The sequence below is a fragment of the Crotalus tigris genome, unplaced genomic scaffold, assembly GCF_016545835.1.
Source record: "Crotalus tigris isolate CLP2741 ecotype Arizona unplaced genomic scaffold, ASM1654583v1 scf7180000017753.6788120, whole genome shotgun sequence".
NCBI lineage: Eukaryota > Metazoa > Chordata > Lepidosauria > Squamata > Viperidae > Crotalus > Crotalus tigris.
In genome coordinates this window covers 344,277-357,754 of record NW_024096615.1, presented here as the reverse complement: position 1 = coordinate 357,754, position 13,478 = coordinate 344,277, and the positions used below count along the sequence as shown (strand labels likewise).

General features: G+C 41.4%; 1 protein-coding gene across 1 annotated transcript in view; it reads right to left on the bottom strand.

Moving 5' to 3' along the window:
- REV1 (REV1 DNA directed polymerase) overlaps positions 1-13,478 on the bottom strand; it is a 79,397-nt gene that overhangs the window by 42,742 nt on the left and 23,177 nt on the right. The window contains exons 6-7 of the mRNA XM_039340580.1: positions 9,438-10,120; positions 8,996-9,103 (exon numbers count right to left, since the gene is read on the bottom strand). Coding sequence (XP_039196514.1) covers positions 8,996-9,103; positions 9,438-10,120 — 791 coding nt within the window. The remainder of the gene's footprint in view (positions 1-8,995; positions 9,104-9,437; positions 10,121-13,478) is intronic.

The following is a 13,478-nucleotide window of genomic DNA, read 5'->3' as shown; positions in this document are numbered from 1 at the left end:
GAAACTATTTGAAGCCAAGTGGTTTCATAAGTAACCTATCCTTGCACCTGTGTAGTTTTAAATGTGATGACTGAATTGTTACTGTAAGCTAGTGCAGCTTATGCAGCAAAACTGTGGCATGGGTAAATCTAGATCAGGGATTCTCAACCTTGGCAACTTTAAGACTTGTGAACTTCAATTCCCAGAATTCCTCAGCCAGCAAGTTGAAGTCCACAAGTCTTAAAGTTGCCAAGGTTGAGAACCCCTGATCTAGATGCTTTCAGTATTGTGTGTGCCATTGAACTCTGGACTAGTTAAAGGTTCCTAATGCTTCTTTAAGAGCAGCTCTATGTACAGGATGTTGTATTAATCCAACCAGGAAATTACTAAGATGTGAATGACAGTGATCAAAATCTCCTGATCCATGAACAAGAGTAACTGACTCACACAATGGATTTCTGCAAGGGTCCTCTTAGCCACAGCTGCCATTGCTCCTCAAGCAGTAATCATGAGTCCAAAATCCCCAAACCACATACCAGCTCTGTTTTGGGGAATTCAACTTCATTTCAGATTGCAAATGAAATGGTTCCAGACTCAGAGACCCAAAAACCCACAGCAACAAAAGACTTGATGGGCTTGAATTGCAAATATAGAGATGTGTCTCCAGTCACTGGTTAAGAGACTCAACAAAATCATTTGTACTTTCTGCAGTAGGGATTTGTAACAAGGTTGGTTAAATAGAGTGGGAAGAGTATCAAGTCCTGAAGTACCCCACATAATAGAAGTCCAGGGCTAGACCTCTCCTCTTCTACTTAAACTAACTTGAATTGATCCAGGAGGGCAAGAATGAACCACCTCCATCCTGAAACTTCAGGGTCATCCACAAGCATGATCAATGTTGGTTTGGTACTATAACCTGGTCTGAAACCTAAATGGAAAGTATCCAAATAATCTGTTTCTTCTAGGATCTTTTGATGTTCTGAGCCATTTAGTCAAGTTGGAGGTAGAACAGACTAGACTAGACTAGACTAGATTAGACTAGAACAGGAATATCTTTATTGTCATTGTGTAACTCACAACGAAATCAAGTGATGTCCACAGTGCACACCACACACAAGTAAAAACCACAAATAAGAACATACATTATATACACATATATATTCATATGTGTATTCCTTCATATTCTATTCACCATTGCACTGCCCCTAATATTGCACTTCAATGTTGCACTATACTGTGGTATTTAATATGGTTACAGCTCTGGGATAAAAACTATTTTTCAGCCTATTTGTCTTTTTTTATTATCCTGTACCGTCTGCCAGATGGTAATAGTTCAAAAAAAAAAATGTCTGGGATGAGATGTCTTTAAGAATGTTTTGAGCTTTCCTAAGACAACGGGAACTGTACAGTTCGTCCAGGGGGGAGGGCAGCCAATAATCCTCTGGGCGATGGTAATGACCCTCTGGAGCACTTTCCTTTCTGCTACTATGCAACAAGCAAAATACACACAAATGCAATAGGTTAGAATGCTCTCTATGGAACAACGGTAGAAGGTCACCAGCAGTTTTTTATTCAGTTGTTTCCTGAGAAGTCTCAAGAAATATAATCTCTGCTGGGCCTTAACATGAGCACTCCAGGTAAGATCAGGTCCTCCTTTATGGTAACACCCAGAAACCTAAAGAGTGCCACCTGCTCCACAGTCTCCGCTGATGATCAGGGGCTGGATGTCTGATCTATTCTTCCTGGAATCTACTATAAGCTCCTTGGTCTCGGTTGTGTTGAGAACCAAATTATTGTCTCTGCACCACAAGAACAACTGCTCCACCTCATCCTGGTAGGCAGATTCATCCCCCTTGGAGATAAGCCCCACCACTGTTGTATCATCCGCAAATTTAACAATAATGTTGCTGGGGATGAGTGAAGGTGCAGTCATAAGTTTAGAGGGTGTAAAGTAGGTGGCTCAAACACAGCCCTGAATAAGGGATGAAGAGATATAGTTTTCTAATCTAACCCTCTGAGAGTGGTCGGACAGGATGTTCATAATCGTAAAGCAGATTGAATGTCTAAGTCCAAAACTGACAAGTTTAGACACCAGTGTGTATGGAAGAATTGTGTTAAATGCAGAGATAAAATCCACAAAGAGCATCCTTCCATTGGTCCCCAGCTGCTCCAAAGTTAGAGCAGTATAGAGTGATGGCTATGGCGTCCTCTGTGGATCTTTTTGCTCTGTCTAAAAACTGATGACTGTCCAGTGTGTATGGGAGGCAGGATATAATGTACTTGAGAAATGTTTTTTCAAAACACTTCATGATAACAGGGGTGAGTGCAACTGGTCTATAATTACTAAGACTGTTAATAAAGTACTTCTTTGGTAATGGAACAATGATGGAGGCCTTTGGACAGGATGGAATAGTGGACTGGGATAGAATTAAAAATTCTATCCAATTAAAAATCTTTTTTAAAGACCCCAGCCAACTGGTGTGCGCAGTTTTTAAGTACCCAGCCAGAATGCCATCAGGTCCAGCAGCCTTCCTTGAGTTCACAGCTCTCAAGGTACTCCTCACCTCATGCTCCTTCATGGTGAGGGGAGGGCTGCGGTGGACTAGTGGCTGTAGCACAGCTGCCTCTGATGGCTTCATTTCGAAGTGGGCAAAGAAATGATTCAGCTTTTCTGCCAATGAAGCATCCCTGTGAACAGGAGTGATGTTATTGGGTCTATAGTTGATGATTTATTGAATCCCCTGCCACATCTGCCTTGCATCAATGCTATGAAAATAATCTTCAGTCTTCCTCTTATAATCTGCCTTGCCTGCTGAATGCCTCTCTTCAGACTAGCTCTGGCAGCACTATATTTTTCCCAATCACCCGACCTAAAGGCATGGTTTCTGTCATGCAGGAGACGCTGGACTTCCTTAGTCATCCAAGACTTCCAGTTGGGATAAATCCGGATTTGTTTGTCCACAGTAACAGTGTCTATACAGTATTAAATATAGTCCAGAATAGCTGCAGTGAACTCCTCCAAGTCTGGGTGGTCCAAGATGTCCCAGTTTGTCCTCTCAAAACAGTCCTGCAGCTGTTGAGAGACACCATCAGGCCAGGATTTCACAGCCCGTTTCCTAAGAGGAGTATATGTTGCTAATAAAAGCATAGATATATGATCTGACTGGCTGATGTGTGGCAGTTGTATAACCCTATAGCCAAGTTTAACATTGGAATAGGCCTTGTCCAATGTATTTGCTTCCCTAGTGGCACACTTAACATGCTGATGGAATTTGGGGAGCACTGCTTTTAAATCAGCATGGTTGAAGTCCCCCACTATAATGTACATAGCATCAGGATACTTATTCTTCTGGTTACTAAGAGATTATACAAAAATCCCAAAGCCAAGTTAGCATTAGCATCAGGTGGAATATAAACAGCAGTAATTATGAATACGGTAAACTCCAGCTGAAGGTATATGGATCTGTGTCTCACAGTCATATACTTCAGGTCCATAGAGCAGTGACTGTCTACAGTCTTTGTGTTGGTACACCAACTGTTGTTGACATACATGCATAAACCTCCTCCTTCGCTTTTACCAGAATCCCTGCTCTTACCCTGGTGGTGCACTGTGCAGCCCACTAGCTTGACAGCTGTATCTGGTATAGATGAGTGAAGCCAGGTCTCTGTGATCAGTAAAACACAGCAGTCCTTGATAAACTTGTTTATTGTAATTCACAGCCTCAACTCATCCATTTTGTTGGCAAGGGACCTTACGTTGGCAAGAAAAATGCTCGGAAGTGGTGGTTTGTTTGGGAGTTTACATAGCCTCACTAGCACACCAGCCCGGCAGCCTCGCTTTGCTTCCTGTTGTCAAGAACTGTTGGGTTCAACTTGAGGAGAGCATACTGTAGACCAGCACTTCTTTCAAAGCAGATTGGACTGTCCCTTCCTGCATACACCACAGCTTGGATCCAACCACATGCACTCCTGGGAGGCCTTGACCAATCAGAATGGGCATGGATCTAAAGCACAGGTGATAAAACTCCAAAGACCCTGCCATCTTCCTCTGAACCAACAACTGCCACTCTTCCCATATAACAAAACAAAATCAATTCCAAAGGGCCTGCCCAGCCAGAGTCCAACTCCTAGTGAATCGAAACAATTTATTTGACAAATACTTAGAAAAGTCCATTTCTCTTTTCCAATAATTTTATTAAAAGTTACAGTGCAGAAAGTGTTCAGAACCCCTTCACTTTTGTCAATTTTGTTATGCTGCAGTCTGATTCTATAGTTGTTGAAATTCTTTTTTTCTCATTAATCTATATTCAATACCTCATAATGACAAAGTGAAAATAGAATTTTAGAAATGTCTTTAAATGTATTAAAAAGAAAAAAACTGAAATGATATGGCTTTGACTGTATTTATACTTTTATACTTTTATACTTTTTCTATTTTTGTTTTTTAATAAAATGTTTCATGTCAATAAATTATTGACATGATTGGTCCCCTCTTTCTGTTAGGGGGAGGGGACAATCTTCACGATCTTTAAAACCTAATTCCTAGCAAAAACCACTAGATAACCAATCACATAAAGAGATAAGGAGTAAAGAGAAAGAAGAAATAAAAAAAGAAAAAACATAACAAAGTAGTGAGTTACAAAGTAGGAAATATAAAATATCCAAGACTCATGAAGGACTCAAATGCCTATACAGAACTCTCAAAGTTTAGGAAACAAATCGGGTGAACGTGAAATATTATTAGTACATAAAGGCAGATACGATATAGTTGCCATTACTGAAACTTGGTGGGATGAAAGTCGAGACTGGAATGTACTAAGGGAGTGATACAAACTATTCAAAAGAAACAGAACTAACAAAAGAGGAGGTGGAGTTGCATTATATATAAAAGATCACTACATCTCTACAGAAATACACAAAATCAAGGATGAAAATCTTCTAGAATCCATACGGGTCAATATAAAAGGAAAAAGAATGATATTACTCTAAGCGTATACTACAGGCCACCCAACCAAGCAGAAGAAATAGATGAACGCTTTGCTAATCAATTAACAAATATATGTAGGAAACATACCACAATAGTAATAGGAGGATTTACCCTGATATCAACTGTAAGGCAAACTCTACAGCAAGTGGAAGATCGAACATATTTCTAACCAGCTTAACTGACTATTTTGTCTTCCAAAAGGCAGAGGAGGGAACTAGAGGAAAAGCTATACTGGACCTACTAATAGAGAAGAAATGATAGAAGGAGTTGAAGTTGCCGGAACCTTGGGCGAGAGTGACCATGTCATATTGGAATTCAATATAATGCAAACACAAGCAATAGAATATAATTCAACCAGTGTCTTAAACTTTAAAAGAGCTGATTTTAACAAACTCAGAGAAAGCCTAAGAAAAATTCCACGTGTCATGGTTGGCTCGCTATGCAAATCCCACTCTCAACCAGACAGCAGCAATCTGAGGGGGGAGGGAAGGCAATAGAATGCAAGGAGACTATCGGGAAGGGAAAAGGAATGCAAGTGTGCCGACCTGAAACCTGAGACAGATCCAGCATTCCAAGGCCATTGGTTGGGAAAGTCCAAGGCGGAGAGACTGTTCCCAAAACAATGCAAATGTAACTGATTGGCTAGATCAGGGGTGTCAAACTTAATTGAGGGCCGCATTAGCATTGTGGTTGCCATTGGGGGGCTGGGTGGGTATGGCTGGAGTGGGTGCAATCTACTGGGTGGGCGTGGCTGGGGTGGGCGTGGCCAGCTCAACATCACTCGCATCAGGGGCACCTGTGCGGGCCTGGGCAGGACTGGGGAGGATCTGAGGGTCTACAGTGGAGGGGGGGTGGGACCAGGTCGTGCGCCGGGGCATGGTCCACTGGAGGAGCCACTGTCCCTCTCAGGCCATGCAGGGGGGCCCTGGATGTTGACATGGATTGCCTGGAGCCCTGGGCAGAGGAGGTCAAGTGCCCAGCCTGGCCCTTGAGCTCCCATGGCACTGGGACCCCACAGCTCTGCCTAGCCCAGCTGCACTTCCCCGAGGCGGCACCCAGCTGCGCTTACCTCCTCCTTGAGGTGGCTGCTGCTGTGCTCGCTCTCCTTGGCCAGGTTGCTCATGGTGGGTGCAAGAGGGCAAAGTGTGTGGGTCAGAGGGAGGCCCACTCCCTCTCCATGCAAGGAGACCTGGCTTTGTAATCAAAGCATCCTCACCAATAGGATGGGAGACCACCAGGGGATGGCGAAAGGGCAACAGGGCTGCTGGTGGCCAAGTCCTAAAGTAGGACTTCCCTCAGGCCCTCCCTCCCTCTCATTCCAATTTCCCTCCCTCCCTCCCTCCCTCCTTCCTTCCTTCCTTCCTTCTCTGCCTCCCTCCTTTTCATTCCCATCTACTTCCTTCCTTCTCTTTCTTTCTTCCTGTTTCCCTCCCCTCTTTCCTTCCCTCCCTCCCTCCCTCTCTCTGCCCAGGAAGGGATAAGGGAAGGGGGAGAAGTGGGCAGCGCTTCTCTCAAAGATTAACAGAATTGGAAGAGACCTTTGAGGTCTTCTAGTCCAACCCTCTGCTCAAGCAGGGGACTTATACCATTCCAGACAATGGAATATCCGATCTCTTCTTAAAAAGCTCCAGTGATGGAGCATCCACAACTTCTGAAGGCAAGTCTTTTCACTGGTTAGTTGTTTTCACAAGTCCTTAGTTCTAGGCTGGTTTTCTTCTTGATTAGTTTCCATCTATTATTGCCTTCTGATACTTTGGAAAATAGGTTGACCCCTTCTTCTATGTGGTACCCCGTCAAATATTGGAACACTGGTATCATGTCCCCACCCCTAGTCCTTTTCACTAAGCTAGACATACCCAATTCCCACAAACATTTGTTATGTTTTAACCTTCAGCCCCCTAATCATCTTTGTTTACCATCCATTTAGACTAGATGGTCCCCCTGGTTTGGTTTATAGAACAGTGGCCACGAGCAGAGCCTTCTCAGAGACAGTACCCCAATTATAGAACTTTCTCTCAAGGAAAATATGAACAGTGCATCCCTCACCCATTTAGAGGCAACTCCAAACACACTGTTCAGCCAGGCATATGTAGACAAACAATACATTTTATGGTCAAACAGCACTAAGTAAATTACTATTATTTTTCTTTCTTAAAATGCACACTTTTAATATTGTTTTAAGTAGTGCTGGTGATGCTTTACAATAGCTGTCTTTGAGAGTTTTCTTGTAAACCACCCTGCATTTCTCTGAAACATTTAATTTTGAATTAGATGTTGATTTAATAAACTAGGCAGAAGAAACAAATGTTTAAAAACATCTAAGTCCCACAGACCTACTGCCTCCTAGGCATATACTGCAGAGAAAATAAGGCATTCCATTTCTAGCCAGCATAGCCACAGGATGATGGGAACTGTGGTCCATGACACCCAAAAGACATTAGTTTGGGTACGGCTGGATCAAATTATAAAAGAGCAGATGAGAGGAAGTAAAAGCAAGATACACTTTCCACATCTCAGCCTTTTAATTTCAACTCACACCAATTCCTCTTAACTTCCCATTCAATCCAAAGAGTTCAATTATTGGCTGGATTTTAGGCAGGGGAAGCGGCAAAAATAGACCACGAAGCCAATCTGTGAGTTTGCTCTCTCACCTGCCTGCATACTACCTCCCTGGCACAGCATGTGTGTGTGTGTGTGTGTGTGTTTGAGAGAGAGACAGAGACAGAGAGATCCCCTTTTGTAAGTTTGCTTACTCTGTTTGCAATGCTCCCTGTTCCTTTCGCTTCCCTGCTGGTGCACTCTCTCTCTCTCTCTCTCTCTCACACACACACACACAACACACAAAAAAAAACCTCTCTGCTTTCCCCCCCTTCTTGCTCTTTTCCTCCAGCTGCACCTGAACGGAGTGGGAGACGGTTAAAAAAAAGGGGGGGAGGAGAAAGGGGGAAGCTCCCCTTTTTTGTAACACTTCGGCTTCCTCCTCCTCCTCTTCCCTTTCCCTCCTGGCTCTCTCTCTCTCACATACATACATACACACACACAAACACACACACACAGAAACCCTTCCTGCTTTCTCCTCCTTCTCACCCTTTCTCTCCAGCTGCCACAGAGGCTCACATGTTGCCAGCTACTGGTAGTTCCAGGCTATGGCTCTGCATCTGGCATTGGTGCTGCATTCCCCTCTCCGGTCCTACCATGTGGCGGAGAGGGTGACCGGGAGGTGGCCAACGCTCAGCTTGTGCCACCACACGCTATCACAGGCATGTCTTGGGCACTAGGCTTACAGAACGCCATGGGCCGAGTGAGGAAAGGCGCAGCCTGGCAAAGCAGAGCCGGACTAGGAGAGGCCCGGCAAAGTGGGGCGTAGCTGGGCATCATGGGGTTAGGCTGGGAGGGGCGGGGTGGGGTGAGGCAAATGAGCTGCAGCTCTTGCTGTGCATCACCGGCCCCTGAGCGCTCACCATTTCATGTGTGTGTGCCAGGGGGGCACCCAACCGTGTTGGGATGGGCCAGGGCTGGGGCAGCAGGGGCCAGTCCCTTGCCATTTCTTGGTCAGCCCCGGGGGCCAAATCTTGTGCAAAGAAGAGCACCTAAGCTGATTAAAGGTCTGGAGACAAAAACATATGAAGAACGGTTGCAGGAATTGGGTATGGCTAGTCTAGAGAAAAGAAGGACTAGGGTGACATGATAGTAGTATTCCAGTATTTGAGGGGCTGCCGCAAAGAAGAGAGGGTCAACTTATTTTCCAAAGCACCAGAAAGCAAGACTAGAAACAATGGATAGAAAACTATCAAGGAGAGAAGCAACCTGGAATTAAGCCACCTGTCTGAAATGGTATAGGGTCTCTTGCTTGAGCAGGGGGTTGGACTAGAAGACCTCCAAGGTCCCTTCCAGCTCTATTCTGATTATTATTAAGTATTTATGTAACAATAGACTGTGAACAATCATTTTTTAAAAAATGAATATTTATTTAAATGAATAATTAAGTATTTTTAAAAATAAACATTTGGTTTAGATATTAATACAAACCTTTTAGATCTGGTTTATCTCGGATACCAACTGATACAAAGAAGCAGTCCATATCCACATGCATTATGCAACATTGATGTTTGGCTGAATTCAAAAAGAATGTACTATCTAGGAAAAGAACAGTAAACAGACAATTTAATCCTGGCTAAATAACTATCCATTGTTTCTAATAAAACTAAAAATTTAACCTTAAAATTTATCTCTCGATTCTTCATTAATTACCTTTTAGTAAAATATAAAAGAAACATCGAACTACAGAAAATTTCAAATTGCCTAACATCTCCCACCTTATCTTTAGTTACTTTTTTATGCTATACAACTCCAATTCCCAAATACTTATATTCTGACCAAAACAACCATGTCAGGAGAAATGTATATCCACCATTTCACTGAAAAATAAATATGTGACAACTTTTTAAATATAATTTTAAAATATTTTTACCTAAGTCAGCTTTATTTATTGTAGATTGTCCTGCTTTATTTTTTTTCAACTTTTCTCTTCCTGGGAAGCTAGCATTATTTTGTTTCTGTAATGTGTTGATAAACTCTGTAAATTCACATTTCCAGGTAGATATATGATGCAATCTTGAATGAGAATAAAAATCTGAAATGAAATTGCCATTAGAAGATTTGCACAAAGGTGAATAATCTTCCTTATTAGGATCAGGTACTGAAGTAGTGTTTTTTGTGCTTGAAGGCCCCTGAACAGTATAGTGATGAGCACCATTTATTTTAATATTACTGTGCAAAGATGAAAAAGATGAATGACTCATAGTCCTGTGCACATTTCTTAAAAGTTCAGTGTTTCTGTTGCTTTGTTGCAAATGCTGCGTAGAACAGTCTCTAAAATCAGTGCTTTCTTTTAGTTCTTCATGCAGAGGAGACAGTCTGCTTATAACACTTTTGTCTAAGTGTAGCAAACCATCCTGCATCTTTAAGGCACTGTTGGAACTATGACTATGTCCATTAAAAATGGAAAAGTTGTCTTTCTGATGTATTCCATTCTGTTTGCTTCTGGAAAGAGCTTGCTCCAGGAACCTTGTAGTTTCAGCTTCTTTCTTTGATTTACTCACTCCATTTGTTTTCATTTCATTCTCTACTTCATGCTTCTTTACAAGACTATTTCTAAAATCAAGAAAATTGATAAAACAAATACATAAGACAAAGGTTAAACTATTTCCTCTTTTTGTTGTAATCCTTTTACATGAAGACTAATAACGGAACTTACTATGACTTGTGTAATATTTTCTACACTTAAGAGGCATTTTCCAAATATTTTAATTTTGTTATACATTTGTCACACTTTCAATATATATACATTATGCTGTACATATTTTGTTTCATTACCTAATCAGAAATTGAATTTTACATAAATGTTAGCAGCACTGACATTAAAAATCTTTCAAGCCTATACTTTGATTCCAAGAGTTCAGATTGACATAAAAATTCAACGGTATACCTATACTTGATACATTCAGATCTAAGTAGCCATTCTATTGCTAAATAGAACATTTGACAGATACTATTCTATTCTCTGAACAGATTAAAGCAAGAAAGTCTAAGTGTTAACTCTACAACGAACCTGGCTGCAGCTATCTTGGTCGTTCTAGGTTGCCATACAAAAGGGAGGGGGGATGGAGAATCTCTGTTAGTCTAAACCAGGGGTAGGCAACCTTGGCTCTTTTATGACTCGTGGACTTCAATTCCCAGAATTCCTGAGCCAGCATGGCTAGCTCAGGAATTCTGGGAGTTGAAGTCCACGAGTCATAAAAGAGCCAAGGTTGCCTACCCCTGGTCTAAACAATATTGTGTTCCGTGGGAATTAAGGTCATTCTCTCGCTTGGGAGAAGAGGGTTGGGCGCTTTGTTAGAAAGCCCTCCAAACTGCTCTATTGGGTAGTGTAGTTATGGCATAGCACTGGGGGGGGGGAGGGACTTTTACTTTGTAATAGTGTAATTCTTTGGAGGGAGTTTCTGATTTAGTTTCACTTTTGACCATGCCAATATTTTGTATCCAATAATCATGTTCTTTGAGGAAGTTTCAAGCCTCGGAGTTCTGATTTATTCGGTTCTATCTATCAGAACCATGACATTAAGTTTTATTATTTGATGTATTCTCTAAACTGCAATGTAAAATTAGAGATCTTTCCCAGTATTCTGACATAAGTAAAGGAAATAAAGGACAGGCTCAACCAAACTTATGTGAGAGCTGCTATTAAGGTCTGCATTGTGGTAGTAAGGAGAGCAAAGCAGCAACACTTCTCCATCCTTATTGCATCTGCAGATTGCTTCCCTGCAGCTCTGTTTCAGATGATACGGTTCCTTGTAAGGGGTTAACTCTAATCTCTTGCAGGTTGTGTGCAGGAATTTGCACATTTATGGATAAAGTTGCTCAAATTAATTCCCAGTTGGACTCTGACCTTGTCACAGGTCTAGAAGAGATGCTTGGGAAAGAGTCTTACCCAGTTATCTGGTAATGGTTTGAATCTGTTGGACCTGAGGAAGTGGACAGGTCCTTAGGATTATGACCCTAGTCATCTTTAATTCCATGCACCGCCTGGCCTATGAAAGCACTTGGGGTAGTTGTATGAATGGGTTCTAGTGATGATGAATTCTTCTTGGGGTAGAGGACAGTTCCTTTATCTCTGAAAGAAATACCAAATTATATAACTCTATCCTTGGTGAATTAAGTGATGCTCTGGAGGCTGTGGAGGTCTGGGCAATGAGCAGCTGTCAGTCATGGCTAGGAGGGCTTTTGACAGCTCTATCTTGTGCACAATAGGCTCATCCATGACTGGCAGACCCTGCTTAATTACTCATGCCCTAATCACCTCATATAGCCTGCAATGCAGGTTACTCTTCTGCTCTGCAAGTTGCATTGGTTGCCAATTTGTTTTTGGATCTAATTCAAAGTACTGGTTTTAACCTTTAATCCCTTCATGGCATAGGACAAGGCTATCTGAGGGACCTCCTCTCCCCAATTATTTCAGCTTGTCCTATTAGACAAGACATGCTGCGAGTACCATCAGCTAGAGCTACATTTAGTGGATCCTAGGAGATGTGTCTTCTTTGCCATGGCACTTACCTTATGGAACATTCTTCCCCCCAAATTAAATTAAATTACATTTCTTTTGGCCCTCAAGACCTGGTTATGTTATCAGATCTGCAGTTCCAAGGGAACTAGAGATTTGCTTAGATGGATCAATTGTTGAGGTTGCCTTATTTATCTCTCCTTGCCCAAGGTTTTATTTTTATATTATTTATTTCTTAATATAGAGTTCTATATTTTTTGTATTTGTTCTTTGTATATTTGAGGTTTTTATCCAAATGTTCTGCACCACTTGAGTCAATGACAAAAACAACTTTACATTTCATAAAGCTCTTCCTAAGAAAGTATCATAAGCCTGAAACACTTTAGAGTAACAAATGATTTTCTGAGGATTTTTGAAGTGTGTTTTTGTTCAGTTCAGTTTTACTTAATGCAATACAGTACATAGCTGGAACAGCCACCACAGGTAATCTTATTAAATCATACATTATATTGTACTACGCATTTTGGAAAAACAAGGTAGCTGGAAACAAGGTAATATTAATGTGCATTTTCATGTAAATATGTCTTTCATATTTTTTCCTTAATGAGCATCAACTGTAGGCAGTATACATGGTTTAGAAGTATGACACATGAAAGCAAAAGAAAATTAGATACAAAAATAATTTATCTCTTTCAATACCTGTCCTATATCAACACTGTTCAGTCATGGTTTGTTTTAGCTATAATAGGGGGTAAATGAATATAATAATGATAATACATTACCTTAACAGCCCTTAGGTCCTTGGTTAGGACTTGAACTGTTAAGGTTTTACCAGTCCCAGACTGTGAATTGAACTGAAGATTATGCGCAGTCAATATCTGAAAGACATTGAAGGAAAGGCAGACACAAGTCTAATATGGTTTTGATCGGGGTGCTAAAGAAAGAAACTGAAGGCTTCATTTTGGCTGCCCAAGAACAAGCCCTGCAGACCAATTCCATGAAAGCAAAAATTCAACATGTCGGTAACAACAGCAAATGTCACTTATGCAACAAGAAAGATGAAACAATGGATCACCTTATCAGTGGGTGCAACAAAATCTCACAAACTGATTATCTACAACATCATGATCGAGTTGCCAAAATCATACATTGGAAGCTTTGCCAGAAGTTTGGGTTTGAATGCAGCAAAAATTACTGGGAACACCAAATTGACATAGTTCTTGAAAATGAACAGGTCAAGATCTTGTGGAGCTTTTGAATTGAAACAGACAGCCACCTGGCCCACAACACGTCTAACATCACTATTATGGAAAAGAAAAAATGATATTGCAATACATGGTGATGCACAAATTGAAGACAAATCATTGTCACTGCACTGTTTCCTCTGTCAACAATACTGAATAACTCAGACTCTGGCTACCAAACATCAAAAATATCTGCCATACTATCCCA